The following is a 27,515-nucleotide window of genomic DNA, read 5'->3' as shown; positions in this document are numbered from 1 at the left end:
ATTGTAGTTCGGTGACCTCTAACGCCTTTATTCATTTTCAGAAAGAAATCCAATAGACGCTGTATGTGAGTAGTATTATGATTTTTTTCTATAGGTTGCATTTTTTGAAGTATCTTTTATGCCTTATTATTTGGAATCAAGTGCACACTGGGCATTAATATATTTAGTTTTGTTTTTGGAACAAAGTTCCATATGAGACGATGCGGAGGGGTACCCTAACCGGGAAAAAACGTACGTAACGTAAGATTTTTATTAAGTAATGCACACAGTGTACGACTTAACTTTGCAATAACGTACAAATTAGTAATGCATACAGTATACGACTTTACTTTGTAATAACGTACAGAAAATAACATATTTTCTTAAAAAGGTTGTGTGAAGTAAACGAAACGCATTGAAAGTATTATTTATTTTCTAGAATGATTTTACATAAAAGCCAGGCGATACACACAGATTTCATAAGATAATCTTGAAGTCGTTCATTATAGAATAATATATTTAAAGCTATCGATGTGTTCTAGCAACGATTATTAGTAATGATCGTTATAACTCTAAGAGTTTTAACGACAGTAATTAAATTCACATTTTCATTAATTGATATGACATTGATTTTTATTACAACCAATGATTTAATAGTGACTATTAAGAATAGAAACGATTTTTTTTTTATACATGTACACTGAAAAGTCTGTCTAACTTTTTCCTAGTTTCATTCATAAGGAAATAACTTATTTTTATATTTAAATTTTCTAAATAGAATTTTACAATTACACTATTTCTTTTATTATAGTTATCATTCTAATGGCGATATTACTAAAATCACACAATAATCTATCCGAAAATATCTATGTATGTTCTACTTAGTTTCGAGGCCGTTAAAAGTTGAACCAGACGATCTGTCCTAGACGCCTAATTTTATCTAAAAGCTATATAGTAATGTCTTACCAATTCTGAGCACTAGATATACTCGCATATGTATGTCAGGATATGTTACAGTCAATAGTACGTAGCTTAGAATACATTAAGTACATAAGCGAGATTAAAATATATGTACAAGAAATATATACATAGCCTACAAACTATGTTTATGTTTACATAGATGAATGGCTATCGAAGTTATCTCTTCAGTACTGGGTCCAGCTTTTAGCTGAAAACAAAAGTCGAAGTAAATACGTCGAATACTGTTTTTAATACTATTTTTTTAGAATTCAATGTGACTTTTTACTGGTGGTAGGACCTCTTGTGAGTTCGCGCGGGTAGGTACCACCACCCTGCCTAATTTCTGCCGTGAAGCAGTAATGCGTTTCGGTTTGAAGGGTGGGGCAGCCGTTGTAACTGTACTGAGATCTTAGAACTTATAGCTCAAAATGTGTGGCGCATTTACGTTGTAGATGTCCATGGGCTCCAGTAACCACTTTACACCAGGTGGGCTGTGAGCTCGTCCACCCATCTAAGCAATAAAAAATAAATAAAAAGACTTACCTTTGTAATGCATGTTTCTTTGCATGCTGGGGCAAGTTTTTCCAGGATACTGTAAATAAGTTTTTAATTTAAGCAATTGTTGCAACAATGCGTTTGAAATGCACTATAATATATAAATTGTATTAATTCGATTGATAAACAAGATAAATTCAATTAATAGATGGATAAATGCGCCATTCATTTATTTTAAAATTCTCTCATCAAACAAGAATTATAAAGTTTAACGCTTGGCAGCGGCAGATATCTTTTGAGCTTCGTTATGATTTCAGTTATGGCGTTAGAAATAACGAACAGTTCGCTTTTACAATATTTATCGTATTTGGATAATAAGGCCTAATTTAATGCAATCCAAAATTTAGCGAAGAAAATAATTTATTGCAAACGGAATCAATAAAAAGTTACGTACAACTAATAATTCACTTGGGTAATACATAAATTCTATTTCAACTAATATCATTAGTCGAAATACGCGTGCAATAGTTACCTTGTTTAAGTCAAAGTCAATGTTAGTTCGAACAGCCCTGTGGTGCAGGGGCTGGGGTGGTCTGAAGTTGTTGCCGAGGGGTGCCTTCGGGTGCTTCGCGTCGCCCTGCATCAACCTCCGCAGCCCGTGGAGCTAAAGGTAACGTACATATTTTACGGAGACGCGAAATATTGAATTGGATAAATAAAGTTTCCTGCACAATATTTCCTTCGGTCTCTTTTTGTTGTTATACTTACTAGCAAAGCCATAATTGTAAAGTGTATTTGATTTTACCGTATTATGGATATACAAATTATTCAATATAGAATATGATTGCTTTAAATAACTGATCTAATCTGTTAATCGGGATCGTGTTATCTTAAGAATAAGAAAAAAATACACACAGGTCTGCAAGAAAGCGTTTATTTTTCCAAAAAGTTGCTTCATCTTATTTTTGATACGAGTTGTCTATTAGCTTGCTGTTTTTGTTTTTTTTATTGCTTAAATGGGTGGACGAGCTCACAGCCCAGTATAGTTACAACGGCTGCTCCACCCTTCAAACCGAAACGCATTACTGCTTCACGGCAGAAATAGGCAGGGTGGTGGTACCTATCCGCGCGGACTCACATGAGGTCCTACCACCAGTAATTACGCAAATTATAATTTTGCGGGTTTGATTTTTATTACACGATGTTATTCCTTCACCGTGGAAGTCAATCGTGAACATTTGTTGATTACGTATTTCATTAGAAAAATTGGTACCCGCCTGAGATTCGAATACTGGTGCATCGCTCAACACGAGTGCACCGGACATCTTATCCTTTAGGCCACGAAGACTTCAATATTCTGTTGTTGAATATATGAAATAAAATTGCAGTATTTACTACAATGGACGTTGGCAAAGGCAAAAATCAAAGGATGTTGACAAGTTAACTTTTAATATTGATGATTACCCTAAAATACGCCGGATAGCTGACATCTGAACCTGAGTACTATGTTTTTAATTCCCATTGTTGGAAACATATTACATATAATTCAGAGAAATTAAACACTACTGAAAATGACAGTCACCGTCACAGTTACAAATATGCAATTTACGCAAGTTGTTTTAGCTTAACTTACAATGAATGAAACGTGTTAAAGCTTTGTAATGTTTTTTTTTTTTTAATATTATACGGCAACAAGTACTTTGGTAATGAAAACACCACAAAAGCAAATGAGAGCATTTAAAATAGGGCAACGTTTCGATTGCATAATAGACAGAAGCAATCTGTCCGTATACACACACACACACATTACACTTTTCATTAGGAGGGCTTTAATGATTCATACGGAGAGCAACTGCAGGCAAATTGAAATTCCTTTCATTTGGCTAATTTTAATTCAGTTGAGCTAATATACAGAACTGCTTAACAACGACTAGCTTATTGCCTTATATTAATATTTCAGAAAAATAATATAATAGAAAAGCAGAAGTTATTCAAAGAAACAGCGGCATTGCAATAGATAATGTGGTCGTTGTGGCCTAAAGGATAAGACGTCCGGTGCATTCGTATGTAGCGATGCACCGGTGTTCGGATTCCGCAGGCGGGTACCAATTTTTCTAATGAAATACGTACTCAACAAATGTTCACGATTGACTTCCACGGTGAAGGAATAACATCGTGTAATAAAAATGAAACCCGCAAAATTATAATTTGCGTAATCACTGGTGGTAGGACCTCTTGGGAGTCCGCACGGGTAGGTACCACCACCCCGCCTATATCCGCCGTGAAGCAGTAATGCGTTTCGGTTTGAAGGGTGGGGTAGCCGTTGTAACTGTATTGAGATCTTAGAACTTATATCTCAAGGTGGGTGGCGCATTTACGTTGTAGATGTCTATGGGCTCCGGTAACCACTCAACACCAGGTGGGCTGTGAGCTCGTCCGTCCATCTAAACAATAAAAAAAAACATAAGATGTTGGTAATTATTATTATTAGTTATTTACAATTAATTTTGTGGCAACAAGAATTTATTTTCAAATAATTAATTTTCGTAATAACCAGAGCGAGAGCAGCTTAAATTATTATCTTTTACCTAGTGATAAAGCGATTATTTTGGAAAGTTTGGAAATGTCGCAATATTTTTTTAATAATCCAAGTTGTCCGTTAAATTATTTGGAAATAAATGTAGAAGCTATGAATTATTAGTTGTGTCAATGTGTCTTCGTACTCAGACAATTTATAACGTCCTACGAGACCAAATATTAGTTAGTGGCCACGAGCAGGCTAAAATGTCTTAGAAAATAGCCTCAGATGTAGCCTAATCTTTACAAGTACGATTATGCTCGTACCTGATTCCCGACGCGGGTATAAACGATTGCGCCGCACGCGACCATCCCCATTCCAAAGCAGTTTATGCCATATTAAACAATTTCGCTTTGATTATAGACTACACCTTTATTTTTGATTCAGCGTCTAAATCAATACAGTTTATTTCATGTTGCTCTGTTGATCTAAGCGTCTGTAGTCTAACATTAGTATTGTTGTGCGGCTAATATTGAAGTTGCATTCTGTGTTTGCGTGACCAGCTTACAAACCGAGCATAGAACAATTGCAACGTAAATTCCAAACGCATACGAAGAGTTTCCTTGAGCAACCACATTACTTGAGTTGCGAGTAGTTTTCGCCGTTTAGTTTGCTTAGCGACAAACGGAAAACATAAACAGTGATTTATAATAACGGGGCTCACAACGCGGCACTTTCAGTTCAATGGCGGATCCAGGGGGAGGGTCACGGGGGTCATGACCACCCCCTGAGCTGGGTCCAGGACTTAGGTGGACCACTAATTGAATATAATGATTTTATTTATATATTTTGTCACCATACAGATTTTATGTAACTACATACCTTCAATATTTAATTAATTTAATATAATATAATAACTTTGTATAATGGCAAACGTTTGGGAACGAACGCATCTAAATTTGACTATGTGACCCCCTTCTGGCGCCAAAGCTGGATCCGCCCTTGTTTCAGTTTACTTTTAACACGTATATAATTCACGGCGGAGCCTTTGTCTAACGGCGAGGGACGCGAGTTGTTTATTGCAGCGCGAGCACAAATGAAAATGTTATTACGGCTGCCCTCTAATACGGTTGAATACACAGAGCGAATGTTGCGACACTGGATGAGCCAGTGGCGATTTTCGAGAAACAGTTCAATTGTAAATTCATAGTAGATACACAGTTACTTAAAAAAAACCTGCTTTTTCTGCTTTAAATGCCGTCGGTAGGCAGCGGCTTGGCTCTGCCCTTGGCATTGCTGAAGTCCATGGGCGACGGTAACCACTCACCATCAGGTGGGCCGTATGCTCGTCTGCCTACAAAGGCAATAAAAAAAACAAAAGCGACATAAATCCATTTTCATCACATTGAAATTATGTTTTGAGTCGTTGTCTCCCTAGACGAGTATTTATACCTAACTAAAAGTTTACAATTCAAATCTAACGGCACATTTACGGCTCGTTACCTTAAAGTGGATAGTAATAAAATAAAGTTTGTTTTTTAAACATATTGTAGTTATACTTCTTTAGGCGCGTTATGAAAAATTGATGAGAGTGAAATTTTACGATGCGCGCGCACCGTGACACAAAATTAATAGAGTGAAGTTGCCCACTAAATCGCTTATTACAATACGACCGACGTAGCTTGGCGAGTTTGAATATAGGCGCAGGTGAACTTTCCGAACCGTACCGAGAATTACCGAATTTATACGATGTCGAGAAAAGGGATGTCCAATATGCGTGTTCGAGGATGTTGTTTAATCGATTTTTTTTCAAATTGATTAAAATTTAAATAAAAAGAAAAGAAATTTAATCAAAATAAAATATAACTTCTTACGCGCGTACATAAGTACACGAATCCTTTTTTTTTGTAGTTTTAAATGCTCGACAAAAAACCTGACAATGCCGCAACGTGGTCGTTCTATTTAAACATACATCCCAGACAAGTCAAGGAGCCGTGTAATGCAAACGGGGTGAACTTGAACGATGCAGACTTTGCTCATATCGATTGTACCCGGATTCGTTTCTTCTACATTTCAATTTAGTGTTGTGTTTCATTATCATAATGTGTTTTAACATTTTAAGTGAATAGGTTAATTAAAAGTTCGATTGGTGAGTTTAAAATACTTTTTTATATTGCATCACTGAATGAGTTCACGATCTGCTGTAAAATGGTTACCGAATTCCTTGGACATAAACAAACGTGAATGTTGCCACTCAACTGAATATATAGAGGCAAAGTCTCATTTATATAACGATTGACTCACGCTTCAAACAGGAATGCTTTGCGGCATAAATAGGCAGTAATAATATAAACAATAAAAATAACTGTGAACAATTCACGCACAGTCAGACGGCCCCAAATTAAGTATCACTTATTGGTACCAGACTAATATACATACATACATACATACATACATATGTTGAAATATATACATACATGTATAGATAAAAAAATACATAGATAAAGAGCAAACAAGCCTGTTCATCATACGAATGTTTGCCCGATGTGGGAATGGTACCCACGACCCTCGGCTCAACGCTCTGGGGCGCTAATTACTGCACCACCGAGTCAGTCACATATAAAATATTATGTAAGTATTTAGTTCAATCTAATTTCAAATTAAACTGAACGATGAGTGAAAACGAGCACTTTTATCGCCCCTATTAATGATGTCTCAAGAGTTAAAAGTTAGTTTTCAAATATGAACTGTAGTGTGAAACGAATCGATTCTAATGTCACTAGCTAAACTTTTAATGATGTTTAGATTCTTATAATATTAAACGTAAATGGATCTGTTGAAAATTTCTACTCTGAACGATCTTTCCTGTAGACTTATTTTTCATTAAGAAATTTTGGTTTTGTGAAAAAGGTTGCTAAAAAGTTTTTGTTTATGAGAAAATATTTTCATTACATAAGGTGCAATAAAAAATTCCTTGATAGATAGATCCATTAACTTCTAAAATACTCAACGAACTTATTTGTCTAATTCAAAAACTACAGGCAGCCGGTTTATAAAAAAATATTCGGTGCTGACCTATGACGTCAATTTTTCTTAATATTGTCGACTTGGGGTCAAATGTCTGATTAATGATTAATATTTCCAAATTTAAATATAACTCAACTGAAGGAAATAATTCTTATTAGTATAAAAATAAATAAATACTACAATATCACTACATAGTATAAAACAAAGTCGCTTTTTCTGTCCCTATATCCCTATGTAAGTTTAAATCTTTAAAACTACGCAACGCATTTTGATGCAGTTTTTATTTTACTGGTAGAGTGATTGAAGAGGAAGGTTTATATGTATAATAACATCCATTAAATAGTGGAGAAATCAATAATAAATTACAGTTTCCGAAGGGAAGCGAGGGCGGGTCGCTAGTAATAAATATAATATATCTTACCTGTTGTTTAGTGATGTAAATTGGTTTGTTGACAATAATCCAGGTGACGGTTTCAAAGCACGCAGGCGCCGTGGTTGAACCATCATACGTCATGTAGTAGTCCGTATCGGGAAGCAGACCACGTACGGATAGTTTGTTTACCGGCATTTCAGCACCTAGCCCACACGCCAACACCATTATTTACGAATCAAAACAAATTGGTGCATTTCGGATCCAAACTCGTATGAAAGGTAAAATACGTGGTTTGTATTTTAAACTATGCGTTTCACTGATGGTATTTGTTATGTTTATGTTAAATTTATGTATATAACTAGCTGACCCGGCAGACTTCGTAGTGCCTCAATCGATAAATAAAAGACCTAAACTTTTGTATAAAATAAACTTAAAATAAACAAAAGGAATCCGTCCGACGGGGGACACATCAAAAGAAAAACAAAATTGTTATTTTTATTTAATTTCGAGCATTTACATATTTATTTACCTTTTAAACCTTTTCTGAACTTCCACAAATAATTCAAGAACAAAATTAGCCAAATCGGTCCAGCCGTTCTCGAGTTTTAGCGAGACTAACGAACAGCAATTCATTTATAATATACATATATAGATATGTTGATATAACGTATAATAAACAGAACTCACCCCCGTACTTTATGTTCTCAAGTTCTTCAGTCAGCACCCTTAGTTCCGGATTTGATAAATCTCCTAGCTGCAACATAAAATTTATCGGTGACTAATTACATAGTTCTAAAAATCCGTGTGTATATTTTTTTTTTTATTGCTTAGATGGTTGGACGAGCTCACAGCCCACCTGGTGTTAAGTGGTTACTGGAGCCCATAGACATCTACAACGTAAATGCGCCACCCCCCTTGAGATACAAGTTCTAAGGTCTCAAGTATAGTTACAACGGCTGCCCCCCTTCAAACCGAACCGCATTACTGCTTCACGGCAGAAATAGGCAGGGCGGTTGTACCTACTCGCGCGGACTCACAAGAGGTCCTACACCAGTAAGAAAGGAGAACAGCTAAGTATCGTTTTATTCTCTGTTGACAACTAATTCTTTTGTTTTTTTTTGTTTAGTAGCTATTGACTTTTTTGACGATTTCATGTCGTGTTGAGATATCAACGATTATGGTTGAATTTCGATTATTAGGCGATGACTATTATAATCTATTTATAAAAGTCCATGTGTGTATATCTTCTCTATAGACTCTAAAACAGATACACCGATTGGCCTAGCTAGTGAGTTCAGTAGCGATCGGATTAAGTCGAATAAAAAATCGACAGCAAAGCCGGGTTTGACTAATTATATTTACTTATATAAATTACTGAGTAATTCAAGAAATTGAAACATTTTGTTACTATCTTTCTTTGAAATTTTGTATTACAATTTAACCCAACAAAATAAAGTTTCTTGTTTGTAAAATTGTTAATGCCATAGACAAAATTAGTTGCAATAGTGTAGAAATAGCTTGTTCCAGCAAAGTTTCAGTTAACGGTGCCCCACAAGCGAAATATGAACGTGACTGTAAACACGTCCCCTCTGGGACAACATCGGATGTGCTAACACAGGCGCCAACCTTCATTAAGGAAGCTCGTAAACTGATCGAAAAATAGCATCTTAAACATAGTTGTGCTCGCAAGACAATTTGTTTATCTAAGGACTATGGCGTCAACCCCTATTTCTGAGGTATTTGAATAACGTATTTTCTGTGAGAGTAAAGCGTAATTTAACTTTTATTTATACTTAATTACGGTTTCATTGTTACTTGTTTGGACTACGATGGAAACAGCTTTATTTCTGTTATTCTCAACGCTGTAAAGAATTACCGGGGCCCATGGAAATTACAGCGATGAGGTCGAAATCTGAATTATATTTTATAAATTTCAGCCAAGCTACCCTTGAAATCGGAACGTATTCTCTGCGGCAAAAATATGCAGAATGGTAATAATAAGTACACTAGAGGCTTTCAATATGATCTACTACGAGTAGATGCCGATTGGCAATCGCAGTACAGAAAATGCTGCTGTCAATTCTCTTGTGAATCCCTTAGTCTTTATTTACGATAACCACGGAAAGACATCGAGTGGTATTATTCCAGGCCGATACATTACAGCGAAAAGTAATTGGACTGTTATAAAAAATACCGTTGGATCGCGCTACTACGACTCGGTTGAAATAGCCGGGATAGTTTTATTAAGCATTAACAGTAGTGGGAAGTATCCGAGACGCATTTCGTATCTTCTGATAAGTAATTATAAAAAATATTGGATTAAGTAATTATAAACACTATTTAATAGATTGCAAGCCCCCAACTATCGGAAACTCATTAAGATTTAAAATCGTGGTAAGAAGCCATTGAATATTAGTGTTTATGATTCCGATAGAGGCACCCGTCACGTGCGGACGTGCTCATCGTCCACTCGATCGCCCGGTCTTTGTTCGCCCGGCTTTTGTTAGCCCGGCCATTGTTCGCGCGGCCTGTGTTTGTGGTACATCTGCCGACTAAGTGCTCTTTCTGGAAGTTTTTATTTGTTTTGTTTCCTTTTGTTGTTTCTGTGTTCGTGGTACATCTGCCGACAAAGTGGTTTCCTGCAAGTATTTATTTGTTTTGTTTCTTTTCGTAATTTCTGTTTTGTTGTGCTTTTTCTTTGTCCTGTAGTAATCGCGCCGCATTGCCACCTGTGTTCAATAGAACCGCTCAGGTCCGAGAAGTTGGGGCCTCGCCGCAAGGCGAGTGTTTTCAAGACCCGGGGCCGCCCCACCTGGGTACTCAGCGGTCATGGACGCTGTATTCGCGGAATTCCTCCGACTTCGCCACCCACAGCTCGCCTCGGAGTTTTTGGCCTTCAAGGCCAATCACACTGCGAGCCCTCTCGAGGACTCCGCCGCGCTCGCTGCTCCTGCGTCGCCTGTACCTGCGTGCAGAGCTTCTGCATTGAGCACCGCAGCCTCTGTCGTGCCTGCCGCTCCCGTGTCGCCTATACTGGCGAGAAAAGCTGCTGCGTCGTCCGCCGTGACCATCGTTTCAGCTGAGCGATCATCCGCGGCCTCCGTCGCGCCCTCTAAAACACCTACACTTGCTCGTAGGTCGCCTGCACCCGCCTCCTCGTGCTCCGACTCTGACTCGGACATGGAGGTCGACCTCGCCCCCGCCTCATCGACGGATGGATTCACCCTGGTACAGAAGGGTAAGAAGCGTGCCGCGGAGTCTCGAGCTCCCGCGGCCGCTAAAATTATCAAAGCCGTGAACGCGTCGCGCCCCCGCCCTCAGACTCCCGTTGCGCCCCCAGCCCGTGCCACTCCGTCGCCGCGTCCGGTGGCACAAAATAAAACCCAGACCCCTCCCCCGGTTATCCTTCAGGAGAAGGCAGCTTGGGATCGAGTTTGCCTGGCCCTTAAGGCCAAAAATATAAATTTCACGAATGCCCGTAACCTCGCGAACGGCATTCAAATTAAGGTTCAAACACCCGACGACCATAGGGCCCTCTCTTCTTACCTCCGTAAGGAGCGTATAAGTTTCCATACGTATACGCTCCAGGAGGAGCGCGAACTCCGCGTTGTAATACGCGGAATCCCTAAAGAGTTAGATGTAGAGCTCGTAAAAGCCGACCTGTTAGAACAAGGCCTACCAGTGAATTCTGTGCACCGTATGCACACCGGTCGCGGTAGGGAGCCATATAATATGGTTCTAGTCGCTCTCCAGCCTACCCCCGAGGGTAAGAAAATCTTTAACACACAGACCGTCTGTAGGCTCTCTGGTATCGCTGTCGAAGCCCCCCATAAAAAAGGCACTCCTAGCCAGTGCCATAACTGTCAATTGTACGGGCACTCTTCCCGTAACTGTCACGCGCGCCCCCGATGTGTTAAGTGTTTGGGCGATCACGCCACGGCCCTCTGCGCTCGCGACCAAAAAACCGCGACGGAACCGCCTAGCTGCGTCCTGTGTCGAACACAGGGTCACCCCGCGAATTACCGTGGTTGCCCCCGAGCCCCGAAAATAAATCGCCGCGTCGCCCGCCAAAACCGCCTCCGAGCTTCCCACCCAGACATCAAAGCCTCGGCACCCTCTGCGTCGCAGGCTAAGCCAGCGTTCGTTCCGGCGGCGGTGCCCAGTGTCTCGGCCTGGGCAAAACCGCTGCCGTACACGAACACGGCTACAACTCCCTCCTCCGCGATTCGTCCCGCCCCCGCGACTCGTCCCTCTCCCGCGACTTGCCCTCCGACCGCGTCCGACAATCTCGCTTTAGCGATCGACTTCTTTCAGTCGATCAACTTTGAGCGCGTTAACGCTTTGGGCGACGCCATTCGCGCTGCCTCCACTGCACAACACTTTATCGCCGTTGTGCAGGAATACGCCGACGTATACGCGTCATTAAATACGTACGTCCTCCCCTCACTCCGCCGGTAATCAATGGCGTATATAAGTAGAATAAAGCCCCTATCCGTAACGATAGGATTTTTTAACGCTTACGGTCTCACAAATCAACGTGATCAGGTTTCTGACTTTTTGCGTGACCACCAAATTGATATCTTTTTAGTGCAGGAGACCCTACTTAAGCCCGCGCGCCGTGACCCTAAAATCGCGAACTATAACATGGTCAGGAACGACAGGCTCTCTGCCCGTGGTGGTGGTACCGTCATTTACTATAGAAGAGCCCTGCATTGCGTCCCGCTCGATCCTCCCGCGCTCGCTAATATCGAAGCATCAGTGTGCCGAATCTCACTGACGGGACACGCGCCGATCGTTATCGCGTCCGTTTATCTTCCACCGGATAAGATCGTTCTAAGCAGTGATATCGAGGCGCTGCTCGGTATGGGGAGCTCTGTCATTCTGGCGGGCGACCTAAATTGTAAACACATCAGGTGGAACTCACACACCACAACCCCGAATGGCAGGCGGCTTGACGCGTTAGTCGATGATCTCGCCTTCGATATCGTCGCTCCGCTAACCCCGACTCACTACCCGCTAAATATCGCGCATCGCCCGGATATACTCGACATAGCGTTATTAAAAAACGTAACTCTGCGCTTACACTCGATCGAAGTAGTTTCAGAGTTAGATTCAGACCACCGTCCCGTCGTTATGAAGCTCGGTCGCGCTCCCGATTCCGTTCCCGTCACGAGGACTGTGGTGAATTGGCACACGCTGGGCATCAGCCTGGCTGAATCTGATCCACCATCGCTTCCGTTTAGTCCGGACTCTATCCCGTCTCCTCAGGATACCGCTGAAGCCATAGACATCGTAACGTCACACATCACCTCGACATTAGATAGGTCATCGAAGCAAGTTGTAGCGGAGGACTTCCTTCACCGCTTCAAATTGCCCGACGATATTAGGGAACTCCTTAGAGCTAAGAACGCCTCGATCCGTGCGTACGATAGGTATCCTACCGCGGAAAATCGTATTCGAATGCGTGCCCTACAACGCGACGTAAAGTCTCGCATCACCGAAGTCCGAGATGCCAGATGGTCTGATTTCTTAGAAGGACTCGCGCCCTCTCAAAGGTCTTACTACCGCTTAGCTCGTACTCTCAAATCGGATACGGTAGTAACTATGCCCCCCCTCGTAGGCCCCTCAGGCCGACTCGCGGCGTTCGATGATGACGAAAAAGCAGAGCTGCTGGCCGATACATTGCAAACCCAGTGCACGCCCAGCACTCAATCCGTGGACCCTGTTCATGTAGAATTAGTAGACAGTGAGGTAGAACGCAGAGCCTCCTTGCCACCCTCTGATGCGTTACCACCCGTCACCCCGATGGAAGTTAAAGACTTGATCAAAGACCTACGTCCTCGCAAGGCTCCCGGTTCCGACGGTATATCCAACCGCGTTATTAAACTTCTACCCGTCCAACTCATCGTGATGTTGGCATCTATTTTCAATGCCGCTATGGCGAACTGTATCTTTCCCGCGGTGTGGAAAGAAGCGGACGTTATCGGCATACATAAACCCGGTAAACCAAAAAATCATCCGACGAGCTACCGCCCGATTAGCCTCCTCATGTCTCTAGGCAAACTGTATGAGCGTCTGCTCTACAAACGCCTCAGAGACTTCGTCTCATCCAAGGGCATTCTTATCGATGAACAATTCGGATTCCGTACAAATCACTCATGCGTTCAACAGGTGCACCGCCTCACGGAGCACATTCTTGTGGGGCTTAATCGACCAAAACCGTTATACACGGGAGCTCTCTTCTTCGACGTCGCAAAAGCGTTCGACAAAGTCTGGCACAATGGTTTGATTTTCAAACTATTCAACATGGGCGTGCCGGATAGTCTCGTGCTCATCATACGGGACTTCTTGTCGAACCGCTCTTTTCGATATCGAGTCGAGGGAACCCGCTCCTCCCCACGACCTCTCACAGCTGGAGTCCCGCAAGGCTCTGTCCTCTCACCCCTCCTATTTAGCTTATTCGTCAACGATATTCCCCGGTCGCCGCCGACCCATTTAGCTTTATTCGCCGACGACACGACTGTTTACTATTCTAGTAGAAATAAGTCCCTAATCGCGAAGAAGCTTCAGAGCGCAGCCCTAGCCCTAGGACAGTGGTTCCGAAAATGGCGCATAGACATCAACCCAGCGAAAAGTACTGCGGTGCTATTTCAGAGGGGAAGCTCCACACGGATTTCCTCCCGGATTAGGAGGAGGAATCTCACACCCCCGATTACTCTCTTTAGACAACCCATACCCTGGGCCAGGAAGGTCAAGTACCTGGGCGTTACCCTGGATGCATCGATGACATTCCGCCCGCATATAAAATCAGTCCGTGACCGTGCCGCGTTTATTCTCGGTAGACTCTACCCCATGATCTGTAAGCGGAGTAAAATGTCCCTTCGGAACAAAGTGACACTTTACAAAACTTGCATAAGGCCCGTCATGACTTACGCGAGTGTGGTGTTCGCTCACGCGGCCCGCACACACATAGACACCCTCCAATCCCTACAATCCCGCTTTTGCAGGTTAGCTGTCGGGGCTCCGTGGTTCGTGAGGAACGTTGACCTACACGACGACCTGGGCCTCGAATCAATTCGGAAATACATGAAGTCAGCGTCGGAACGATACTTCGATAAGGCTATGCGTCATGATAATCGCCTTATCGTTGCCGCCGCTGACTACTCCCCGAATCCTGATCATGCAGGAGCCAGTCACCGTCGACGCCCTAGACACGTCCTTACGGATCCATCAGATCCAATAACCTTTGCATTAGATGCCTTCAGCTCTAATACTAGGGGCAGGCTTAGGGACCCCGGTAACCGTACTCGTCGAACTCGACAAAGAGGTCGACGTGCAACCTAACCCATGCATCAGCCCGCTGAGTTTCTCGCCGGATCTTCTCAGCGGGTCGCGATTCCGATCCGGTAGTAGATTCATTCGCGAAACAATTGCTCTTGAGTTGTTAGGTCTCCTTCGGAGGCGCTCGGGCAGTTGTTAGCAAATCCCACCCCTCTTGGCTGAGCCTTTGCTCGCCCACCTGTCCTGGTGAAACTGGAAAGGCCTTCGGGCCACCAGTAAACTTTCAATCATAAAAAAAAAAAAAAAAAAAAAAAATTAGTGTTTATAATAAAGATAGCTGCGAAAATTTAAAAACTATTCTGATTTATGAATAAGATGTGAAAATATTTCCATAATTCGTTTTGTTTAAATAGGCTGTTTGAATCGTTACAACTTTTTTTTTAAATTTTGGCCTAGGTTAGAAAATAGAATTATTAAGAAATTTTAATTTGAGTTCGGTAAGCAAAGTTTGAATTTAACTACGAAACGATTTGTGATCAACTAAAGTACATGATTTAACCCGTAACTTTGCAAGTTCGTTAAATTAAGTTTACAGCAGTAATTAATAGCATTGTTAATTGAAACTAAAACATAGTTACTTTGACCCTGCCGATGACTGGCACATACCTTGATACCTTCGGTAGACAGTTCGTAATTTGAACTAATAGCTTAGTGGCTAATCCAGTGGGGCGCAGAAAATTCCAATTTCCTTAATTAACTGCGCTTAGGTTTGGTTACGAGGCGAGAGCAGGTGTGGCTTTGTTGATACCACATCGTCGATAAAATCAATTACGGGGATATGCAATTCGATATTGCGCAACGTAACATTTATTTGTATATTCCTATAATACCTCTAGTTGTATTTTTTATATGTTTACTTCGGTGTACTCAATCGGAGTCCTAGTTATATTTATATAACTGTAACTATACTTGTTCATAACTCTTGGAAAAGAAGGAACATAGATTCTCGGAAGTCAATAAAAACATTACAAATATTTTTGATTAGAATACTACAGCTGGCCACCTGTTTGATTTCAAACCTTCATGAAAATTAAAAAGCGGGGCAAAACAACAAAGTACACATACATACCTGGAGCAGTAATGATATAGAAACGATTCCTTGAGCTTTATGCAATGCTTCGGAAAAGTTCGAATAAAGTTGAGAATTAAAACCGAAAATTTGTATCTGAAACAAAAAATATTTTTTTCAGAAAATTCCCTCAATCAACCTGGTGCGCGAGAAACGTGTTAATAGCTCATATCTTTTTAAGCTTTATGTAACGTATGGCATAAAACATGTTGTTCTCACACGAACGCATCCTGTTGACTAACAAAAACAACAACAAATTCATTTTCCTCCCGACGCTATAAAGAGAAGACGGTTAAAAAAGCCCCCATACGAGAACGAGCACATGATTTTGGATTTAACTCGGCTGCGTAAGAATTTGTCACATAAATAAACAGGAGGCATGGTTGAGTTGGCTCGCAGTAAAGTCGTTCGTCGGGATTACATTTGGGATTTGAACGTCTCCGAAAAGGAGGAAGGCGCGTCGCGACCGTTGCGTGTAAAAACATCTGTTACTCTTTCTTTTCAGATCTTCCCGGCGAAATCCTTATAACATTTCAACGTTTATTCTATCTAACATAATATTTATCTGAATCACTATTTTATTGACTTTGACGCGACATATGATGTTTGCGTTGGAGCTCGGGGAATTATTTGAAGACGAAACATTATTTCAGTGGAGCTTCGTATGGAACATCCACTGATTTTAGTTTGGGAATGTAATTTTGTTTAAATATTCATTACTGCTGAGTAATAAAGTGTCCAGAGTTTAATTACGTATTTACTGCGTCTGTACCCAGTTTGTTTATTATTCACGAGTGCGTCTGCAAGCAATTAGCGAAACGACATTCAGCCACTTCGGCACTTAGCCCGGTGTTCAGGGGAACTGCTATAATATAATTAATTTAATTAGTAGTTTGCGTTGCAGTATCAAATATACTGTCTAGTTAGCTGATTGCTCTATAAATATTTGGATTGTTCAAAGAAGCAATAAAAGCAACAAGAGTCAGCCTCTCATAATGAAGAGTAACAAATAAGTTAAACTTCAAGTTCAATGTTTGCCCCAGACGGTCCGTCTGCATTTGGTTATACATACATAAACATAATTTTATTTTATTAAATTATATTATGTTTTACTGATTTGAAGGTAGTTTATCTATTAACTTCTTGATTAACGAAATAAAGCGATTGAAGCATCACTGAATAAAAAATATAGCACTTTTTTTTATTACCGTAAAATTAAACTATATACTATATAAAAATTGAATCGTTAATCTTAATGGAAAACCAAAAGATAATAATTGAATGAATACGTTCACCATAAAAGTCCTCACCTCTGCCGGGAAAGAGTATCCGTTGATAGCGTGTTCGGAACCAAATTGATCGTGCAATCCATAATGTATGTGGATCTCGTGAAATTGATACTTGTAGGATAGCGGACCTCCCGTGATATTGATGTGGTGCCGGGTCTCGTTTTCGACGGTGAAGATCACGGAGTGTCCTGTGTTGCTAATTAATCCGTTTATCTAGTCAAATAAACAGGAACTATTTATCAAATATCAAATTTATAAAACATCAATTTGTTACTGGTGGTAGGACCTCTTGTGAGTCCGCGCGGATGGGTACCACCACTCTGCCTATTTCTGCCGTGAAGCAGTGATGCGTTTCGGTTTGAAGGTTGGGGCAGCCGTTGTAACTATACTTGAGACCTTAGAACTTATATCTCAAGGTGGATGGCGCATTTACGTTGTGGATGTCTATGGGCTCCAGTAACCACCTAACACCAGGTGGTCTGTGAGCTCGCCCACTCATCTAAGCAATAAAAAGAAAACATATACTCATAAAGGCTAATTATCGGTTCACAGACTGTTTGATTTTATGAAGAAATAAGTTCATGGTCGGTGGGTGTTATTTCAATATTAAATGGATATGCATTTTTAACAGAATATTGTTGATCTCAATTCTGTATTATCTCGCCAAAGAAGCTGGCGGTCCACTTAGTGTTAAGCAGTTACTGGAACTCGTAAATGCAAATGCATCTGGCTGAGTATCTTGAGACGTAATATTGAAGCTAGCATTTTTTTTTCTTCATACACTGGCTGTTAAAAATTGAGTGGCAATAATTTAATGTTCATATTTTAGTATCGAAATAGATAGATAGATAGATAATGTTTTTTTGATATTAATAAGAAATAAAAAAATTATAATTGACGACTATTTCGCTATTCGCCAATATCTTCAATAGTGTACATCGGCGTAAATAGAAATGCTATAGCACAAAAAAGGAATGGTTGTTTTTTTTTAAACTTACCCTGTGTTTATCTATATGTAAAAATCGTAGATTGGGGTCGAAGAGAAGTTTTTCGGGCTCCAAGTTGACTGGAGACTGTCTCCGGCCTTTGTTGCACAGTGACCATTCTGGATTGATTAATCCCCAGAAAGCGGGACCTAAATACGTTTTCATTTTAATACGCTTTTATTAGCTTCAGACGTATGTATGTTAGCATGTAACGGAATCTTTAAACATGATTTTGACCCCTTCACGTCAACGTCGGATTAACTCGAAATTTGATATAGTTATTAAGGACCGATACAATTCAATATTTTAAAAAAATATTGAAAAAATTTAAATTCAACAAAAATAATAATAATAATAATTTTAAAAAACTAACATCATACGCTTTTATAGAAAATCCAACAAAAAAATTGAAAATAAATTTTAATAAATTTGAATTAAAAATAGTGTAAGAAAAAATGATTTTATTATAAAAAAAACATGGGGTGCTTTTCAGGATTTTATCAAAATAACCCTTCTACTCATATCTGTTCATAAAATATTTATAACTACTTTTCTATAAAAGCGTATTTTGTTAGTTTTTTAAACTATTATTCATTTAAAAAACAATACTTCCATTTCATGATCACGAATGATATATTAATTAATATTTACTTAATAAAAAAAAAAATATATTTTATGACTACGTACTTTAGAGACATAAAAGCAAATTGTTCAGTAAACTCTGTCAATATTGGTAAATAACTAATTAACTTATTTTAATTTTAGTTTAAAACACAAAGCTTCCGTTTTTTTATTTAATTATAAGTAAAGCTACGTCAGAAGCAATTGCGCAGTTGCCATGAACAATTGTTTTTTAGCTGTCATGTAATTACTTGCTGTAGCAATAAATTATTAAATTTACCTAGTATCTATATATTAATACGTGAAGCAAAAACTTTGTATCCCTTTTTACGAAAATTGCGCGGACGGAGGAGTATGAAATTTTCCACACTTATAGAGAATATAGAGAAGAAGTGCACAATGCCAAAACTTTTTTTTTAAATAATGCATAAAAGATACATTAAATCAATAAAGAAAACATTACACACACTACATACCATGTATTTGACGCACACACGCATGCATACTAATTATTGTCAAACTTTTGTTGTTGGCGTCTGTTGTCAAATTGAGAATAGATTAAATATTGTTTGCCTTTGTTAATATTTTTTAAAGTGTAGTCTTGCCGAAATTTGTGATACTAGAAGTATAAAATACAATCATAATAGTGTACAATCTTACAATTCCAATTAATTATAGTCGAATTTCGACTACTGCGGGACCTCTAGTTAAAGTAAATAAACGAATATTTGCAAGATTCTTTGTTTCTTTGTTCAAGTTCATATCCATCATACGGAGTTTATCTATTAAATTATAGCTCTGTCCAGTTATTATTGGCACCTTAGGGAAGGTTCCTGCTATATCATACTACTATGAACATAGTATAGTATGCTATGCGACATTCGTTTCACCAAATTGATATGAATAGATATTTATCGTTAGTGGTACCGAAGCGGGAGACATTACTAACGATTTATACAATTTTGAAACATGAAAACTAACCTTTATCAAATAATATAATTATATCAGTAGATTGATACAGAAGAAACAAATTATTATTATTCTAGGTCATGAGACTTAAGGTCAATTTATCACCATGGCATTTATAATGTTTACACATATGATTTTAATAAGTGCTTTCACTGTGAAGTTAAAAAAAAATTGGGAGTTTTTGGTAAAATATGATTCGGTCAGTTATTCATTGGAAATATGTTAGTCGGTCAGAAGTCAATAAGTATTCTAATGTGGTTGTGATTTATTTTCTAGTAACTTACTACGATTTATACGCCAATTCTGCCAGTTTTATAAGATTGAGAAATGAGCAATGATATAACATTTACATCGGTTTTCGCGAACCGTCGACATAATTAAAACAATTTTTACGGTTTCATTTTTAGTTGAGATACTGCTAGTTCGTTTTATGTGAAATTTACGGGGAAAACCTATAAATATTTTTAATAGAAAAATAGACGGTAGTTATAACACAATATTCTAATGTCGACGAATTGCAACTTGAGTGACCGTGACCATAAATTTGAAACGTTTGACGTGAAAAAATTTGAAACTAATTAAAACGCGAATGTAAGTCGTAAAAATAGTTTTAACAATATTATGTAAATTGAATTTAGGAAATGAAAAATGAAAAATGTAAAAAAGTTGACACTGTAATGAGTTTCATTAAATTCCAAAGGTATTTCAATATGAACTGGTAGTGGCGTGTGAAAGAAATCCGCTTTGAGTCGAGCTCACGGCTTTTATTATTTATGACCTTGAAAATTGCATGAGTAAGCCGGCGCAGCGGTTGCGGTGACGCCCACTTTATGGCCACGCGTTAAGCGAATTTTCCATTAGCACTAATATTTTTTTGTTTTCGGCACTTCGTTAAGGCAGTTATGTGCTAAGGTTCGTTTTGTTTAACCCGTAGAAAACTTGTGCATAGTTTATTTAAATAGTCATTAAACTTTATGCATTTCGTTTGTTTCAATGCCCACTCCCGATCCACTAACGGTGCTTTTAGGTACCTCAAGCACCGGTCATCGCCCTCGTCGAATCCGTCGCTTGCGACGAAGGGCTTGACGAGTAAATTAACCCTGCCCATTGAGCCACAGCCCACTGAGTTTCTGTGGGTTGCGTTTCCGATCCGGTGGTAGATTTTGCGAAGCACGGCAATTGATAGGGTTCGTGTTAGCAACGTCGTTAGGTTTGAGCCCCGTGAGCTCACCTACTAGTTAAGGTTACGCTGATATTGTCTATCAAGGCTATCAGCTTAGGTAGGAAAAAAAAAATGCCCACTCTCTAATTCTAATTCTATTCGCAGGATGCTTACGAAATATTTATGAATAAACGCGTGTTATCTCATTAGTACGCATCTTAAGTTTGTTTCTGGTGATTAGGTGCATGGATAGGTACCACGACCTTGCCTATTTCTGCCGTGAAGCAGTGCGTTTCGATTTGATGAGTTAGACGCAGCTGCTGTACTGTAAAAACTGAGACTTCGAACACTTGTCTCCACATGGGTGGCGGCATTTAACGTAGTTGTTGTCTATAGGCTGCAGTGACCATTTAATGCCAGATGTAGCGTAAGGTCCATCCATGTAAATAAAAAAATAGGTGAATATATTGATTTTTCATTGTAATTAACTTGAAGCAATAGACCCAAAAAAGGTAGATTCTCGTTTGATACCTTGTCTCAATCTATTGGAGTTAATCATTAAGCCCATTTGTCGTTGTATTACTCATCCCATTTATCGAAACCCTAAATTGGTTATTTTTACGGATTTTGCAAGCACAAATACACAGCCAAACAAACAAAGACTTTGATAAAAAAAAATTGTATTGAAAGCCAATGAAAATGAAGCTAACTATTTTGAATTGCTGAATATGTGCAAATTTCAGCCATATGCTCGGACAAATTGTGAGCTGATATTGCATTATATGGTTGCGAACATTACCGTAAATTTAATGGAACAACAACAATAATCGCGTTATTGGCTTGATGCACTTTATCGAGGCTTTTCACCAAAATTGACCTGATAATAACTTTGGCAAATTACATCTTTAAGCTGGTATGGAATTTAAATAAAAAAAACATGTTATTATGAGAAAGCATTTTTGTTGGTTTTTGGTAGTTTTAGACGTAAGTTTTGTCGATCAACAAATTTAGAGGAATGTGTGCGCGCGCGTGTTCGTGTGTGTGTGTGCGTGTGTGTGTGTGTGTGCGCGTGCGCGTGTGTATGTGTGTGCGTGTGTGTGTGCGTGTGTGTGTGTGTGTGTGTGTGTCTGTGTGTGGTTGAGCGATTACTGGACCGCTTCAGTTATTCGATCTCGTATTAAAAAGAAGTGTACTCTAAAGAATTATTTGAGATTATTTTTGTCGTCATCATTATCGTCGAATCTCGTTATCATCACTCATCTCTAAGTGAATTTTACCATGATAATATTATCTTTTATATATGTTTAAATCAAATAAAAATAAAACGAACTGCTTAAAGTTGATATTCCGGAAAAAAAAAAACAAAAAACGTTATACATATCACAGTACACACTCATAAGGTTCAAAATCGCGTACTTAGAGATCTGCTGTGAAATCTCTTGGCTACTCACGATTTCCATCTGTCATTTTTGACACAATAGTGACAAATGCAAATTGAATTTTAAATGTAAGTTATTAAGGTTTTGTCAATGAACTGCTATGCAAACCCGTACAGAAGGTATGCTGATTGTCAAAAAATTAAGTGCGATATAGAGATACAATAGAGAATTAGTTTGCAAGTTATTGGAGATTGATGAAAATTTACCTTAGACTTAAGTGATGGAAAACAATTAATTACAATTAAGGCTTTATGTCGAATTATCGCAATCTATTTTTAGTAATTGAGAAAAGGATATTACACTACATAACTTACATTTGTAAATAAAAGTAGCTAATGGAATAACCACGACCATTTCCATGGAACACTAATAATTATTAAAGGTCACCATATTAAGAAAATGGCAAAAATTAAACTTTTTTTAAAAATTGAATATATTTTCACCGTGCGTGGTTCAACACGCGCTTGCCTTTTGTTGACAAAATTCATCTAACTAAGACAAATATAGATGAATGGATTATTTAAAACTTCAACAATTATCATTTAAGAAGTCATTAAACTATAAACAGCAGTATATGAATTATGTCTGCACTTTCGTGGTTATTGCACATTATCATGTTGATCAAATCGAACCTCGACATTAGGGACAAGGTCTTTTGAAATTGGACATTTCAAATGGTAATTACGTCTACGAATTGCGAAAATCGAAGAAAATATTCAAATGGTAATTGAATGTAATGTTTCAAATTCCATAAATAATAATAAGGAAAGCCTTTATTCTGATCTATTTAATGAACCAATTTGTTTTTAGTTTAATGTACTTTAGTACAATGGAATACAGTTGCCTCTTGTGACGCAAGCCTTTCTCGTTTCCTGAGTAAATTTTTAATTTCTTTCCTTTTAAATCCAGTAGTTTCTACCATCTTCGCAAATAAATCAAAATATTTTTTCCTTTGACATCCTCTTTTCTTATTCTCTCCTTTACAAATAGTTGATTTATTAATTATGGCCTTAAAATCTAGAACTAAGTAGGAGTATAAAAGAACACACTTAAAACAACTGCACAATAAAACACATAGAAGACGAAGTCATTATTTTGTGTTCACATTCAGAACCACTGACCTACCCCAAGCCCAGCAGAATATCAGTTCGTGTGTCGTATCAATTCCCCTTTGCCGATAACGTATCCCGATGTACACGTGACGTGAAATTTATTCCGGTGATTTATCTTGCATTCATATTACTCGCCAAATTGTGAGGTTTTATCGCAACGTTACACTGTCGGTATTGAAATGATATCTTTCCAAAATTTTACGATCAGATTTCAAAATATTTTCATGCTATTTAATCGTGTATTTGCAACATTTGATTTATTAGATTTAATATGCATAGATCATCAAATATTTTAATGAAATCCAGTCATGACCTTAGACGTGACAATTTAATTATGTTGGTCGTAGTGTGTAGAGAGTAGTAGAGATGTAGAGTAGAATATGTAGAGTCATTTAAATATTAACATAAATCTTTTTAATTTTATCGTAGCTAAAATTGAGTTACCGGATATCAACAGAATAGTTAAACAAAATATATCATCCGTACTTCAATATTTTAAAACTTCTGTTATCGTTTGTTTATTAAACAATAGAGTATTGTAACTTCAAAATTTTCATAATTCCATACAAATCTAGAGCTGTATACTTGTAGAATGAGGATAAAATGTATGTTTCAAGCGTGTTCGCTTACCTGAAATACCGTCATAGGTCCACCATTCCTCCCAGCTGACGCCAGTCACGGCTGCAATCAAACCAACTCTAATTAAGTCTGCATAATTCTCATAATGAACATTCCCATTGCATAACTTGTATGCCGTAAAGGCTAACTCGAGTCAACGAACTTTCGGGCTGTGACAAAAGTTAATTTCGTTCTAACTATTACAATTTTACGAATTTTCAAAACAAAGTCATTGAATAACAGGGTTTTTATTTATTGCCCTTGTAAGCAGACAGACATACCGGCCCATATAATGGTGAGTGGTAAACGTCGCCGGATAACTAAAGTATTATCTAATTCTGTCACGACGCAAACATGCATTTCGATAGAAAATGTAGGATCAACGCTATTAATATAATAATCTTTTTTTTTTTTTTTAGATGGTTGATGGATGGTTAGATCTATAAAAAAAACAGTAACAGTCATGACGAAATGTTACGATCCGCGAAAAGGAATAAATAATAAAGCTAATAAATAATGCTTCTAGCAAATTTTTTAATCAATTTCACTTAAAATAAGAATTCTTTAAAATTTTCTCCGATTATTTTATCTTTTACGAAGCAGCGAAGTGAATAAGTGAATCAATGGAGCGGAAAGGCGTTATTCTTTTGAAACAGAATGTTTTCCCTAATGTTGAGAGAAGGCAATACTGACATCGGGTATTGTTCACAAATCGTAATAACATTGCCAGAAAACGTCAGCTTTTATGTCATCTTATTTTGAAGCCCCTGTTTCCTTTACTATGTATGTCTGCTATGCAATTTGACGAGAGCAGCAGATATCTCGTCTTCTCCGTAAATTATTTTCCTTCCATACTTTTTCTTTTTTAGCACGCTTTTATTAGCTTGGTGCGTATGTGCGTAACTGAATCTTTCAACGTCTCTAATTTCCTGACCAGTATCAAGAGGATAAAAAAGAAAAGAAAAGGATAAAGAAAGAAATTAATTGTTACTATGGTTTTCTATTAAAGCGTGTTTAATTATTATTTAAATTACATTTATTATTTAAAAAATTAAGTTTCATTTTTAGGTATTGCTTTTAAATTTGTTATTTATTATTATAATGTCTCGTAAAAGAAAACTTTTAACTTCTGAGCTTTTAATCTTTTAATGCTTTATTCAAATATAAAAATGTAAGCAGGTCCCGCTAAAACCAAGTCCATAAATACTGTCCACTGTAGAAGGATTTGCGGTAGATTAAAAATTTTAATTTGCGCTTGCCAAACTTCTCTTAATTAAGATTATGAGATTATGATACTCATAATAATTTCAAAGCAATTAATTTTCAAAAATACTCAGTCGAGATTCTTGGCCTGTAATTATTCTTGAGAATCTTTTCCTCATAACAAGATAGCTCCTCTCAATTGACTGCCTGCGAATTCGTTAGCGAAATTAATTTCTGTAAAATTTTTTGGGGGTGATATTATATTAATTTCGTTCCCCGGACCGTTCGTTTCGTAATAAGTACACGTATTTTGGAACGTGTATTCGAAATACACACGAATCTCGAAAGTTACTCGATACACGGCTGATTTATGTTTTTAATTTAAATTTTTGCATTCGCCGGGCGAAGTTCGCCGCGGACGCGCCGTGCCGCCTGCATTGCAAATATATGTTGCAGTCGAGAGATCGTTTCCAGTTCCCATTCGATACAGCTTGAGCGAACTGTCGACTTTTAATCTTTTAATGCTACTCAACAAACTTCAGCCTCACAGAATATGTTTACGTTTATTCGAAAATTGAAATATCGAGTTTTGAACCTTAACAACAATGTCACAGACTTTTTTTATACTCGGAAATTCATAGGCAATGAAGCGATTTTTTCTTTTATTTTCATGTATAGATAAATTTGTTTTTATCGTTTCCAAAATAAAATAGGCGTTACTTATGACGTACTTTAATTTTAAACGCCAAAAGAGGTCAACATTCTCATATCTTGTGTTGTATGATCTTAAGGCTAAGTAAGGTAATTTAAGATCAAATTTACACGTGTAAGTTTTAGTGCCAAAAACATTTTTTTTCGGACCTGGGGCCGCACTTTCTACGTGGTCCCCGCGCCTAGGGGGCACGCGTGGTATCTGGGACTTGACGATCTGCAGATGTTGGGAGCAGATCGCGGGTCCAAGGAGGTTTTAGGACCCTACCGCACTAAACGACTCCCCTGCACTCTTATACTCGACATCCGATCTTCGCCCGGGGTCAAAACCCGGTCAGAGCGATTCCCGCGGTCAACACTACAACAAGACTCGCGGCACCATCCCTAGGACGCCCGGCCGACGTATCGTCGAGGCGATAGTCGATGACCAACGCTGCCAATCTCCGCGGTACAGCGGCCCTACTAGGCCGCCCGGGCGATGCCGCTGGTGTACCAGTATACTCCGGGTCAGAACGCGATACACTACCGACCGGGTTGCTCTTTCACAGTGTGTTCGGCGTCGACAGCGACGACGATGACGCGGACCGCATTGCAAGCCGCAGCTGCCGACACGTCGTCCCATCTTCTTAGTGCCAGCGCGCTAGAGTGACGGTAGCGTGCGATACAGCCTCAACCCCCTCAGGTCACCCCGTGACCATCACCGAGAGACCAAAAAAAACGTCTGAGTTAACTTTCAAGAGAAACGCATTATTAATAAACTACTTCTTGGTTAATTTTGATAGATACTTCGAAAGTATCTTGGTCTGTATTCGTATACTGTACACATTTGATATTCAAATAATATGGAACTATTATGAATTCGAAGAAAAAAATATATATCACAATTTCTCAGAATTTCAGTCTTATAGCTCTTTGCAATTGGATTTTCATTATGCTTAAGTTACTGTGAGAACTAAATCAGAACGGTACGATGAGTCAATTTATAACTTCGTTATTAATTAAAGAACAAATCTGCATTAGAATATATTGTCTCGTGAAATACAAAAGAGTGCAGGGAATACCTTAGAGGGAATATAGTAGCTGTATATCGAAACATGTAAGATTGAATTCTTATGCATTGCTGCATTTTGCAGACGCGATTGCTACGTGGAGCGGGGAAGTGCTCGCCCGGGAGATGCCAGTCAGCATCTGTTTAGTTTTAACTCTCGCTAGACTCGACTTGGCACAATAACGTCTTTCTGAATACAAATGCTGCTCTGTTTTGATTAAAACGCGAGACGTTTGACTTTGTTTTGTTTGCTGATGACAATTCAGTTACAATTATTCAAATTTTGATTTGATAACATATTTATTTATTTAATGAAATGCGACTTAAAATGTACGTATTTGGATAGTAGAGATTCGGAAATGGCTGATGCATAATATAAAACTTTTATTTTACGTATAGATTTATAGTTTTATATTTAATTCGTGGGCTGTTTAACTCATTGTCCTTATGGTTTTCAATGGCTACCACAGTCCGTAGACGGTTTCAATAGCACCGTAAGACATGAGCTCGAACTCCCAATTTTTATTGTAGCTGTGAAATCCCTCAAATATGTGACCGCTTCGTGGCAGATATAATAAGTAAGGTGATGCGACTT

General features: G+C 38.5%; 1 protein-coding gene across 3 annotated transcripts in view; it reads right to left on the bottom strand.

The window, feature by feature from the left end:
- Positions 1 to 394: 394 nt before the first annotated feature.
- The window catches only part of LOC101743832 (carbonic anhydrase-related protein 10), a 51,493-nt gene continuing 24,372 nt past the window's right edge, over positions 395 to 27,515 (bottom strand). For all 3 annotated transcript variants that reach the window (XM_062671786.1, XM_012691734.4, XM_021349217.2), the window contains exons 3-11: positions 23,971 to 24,021; positions 18,050 to 18,186; positions 17,073 to 17,264; positions 15,763 to 15,858; positions 8,040 to 8,106; positions 7,401 to 7,555; positions 1,967 to 2,098; positions 1,483 to 1,531; positions 395 to 1,147 (exon numbers count right to left, since the gene is read on the bottom strand). In XM_062671786.1, the coding sequence (XP_062527770.1) occupies positions 1,125 to 1,147; positions 1,483 to 1,531; positions 1,967 to 2,098; positions 7,401 to 7,555; positions 8,040 to 8,106; positions 15,763 to 15,858; positions 17,073 to 17,264; positions 18,050 to 18,186; positions 23,971 to 24,021 (902 nt within the window). In that variant the 3' untranslated portion in view covers positions 395 to 1,124. The remainder of the gene's footprint in view (positions 1,148 to 1,482; positions 1,532 to 1,966; positions 2,099 to 7,400; positions 7,556 to 8,039; positions 8,107 to 15,762; positions 15,859 to 17,072; positions 17,265 to 18,049; positions 18,187 to 23,970; positions 24,022 to 27,515) is intronic.

This window comes from Bombyx mori, chromosome 13 (assembly GCF_030269925.1).
Source record: "Bombyx mori chromosome 13, ASM3026992v2".
Lineage (NCBI taxonomy): Eukaryota > Metazoa > Arthropoda > Insecta > Lepidoptera > Bombycidae > Bombyx > Bombyx mori.
This window is presented reverse-complemented; position numbering and strand designations above follow the sequence as displayed.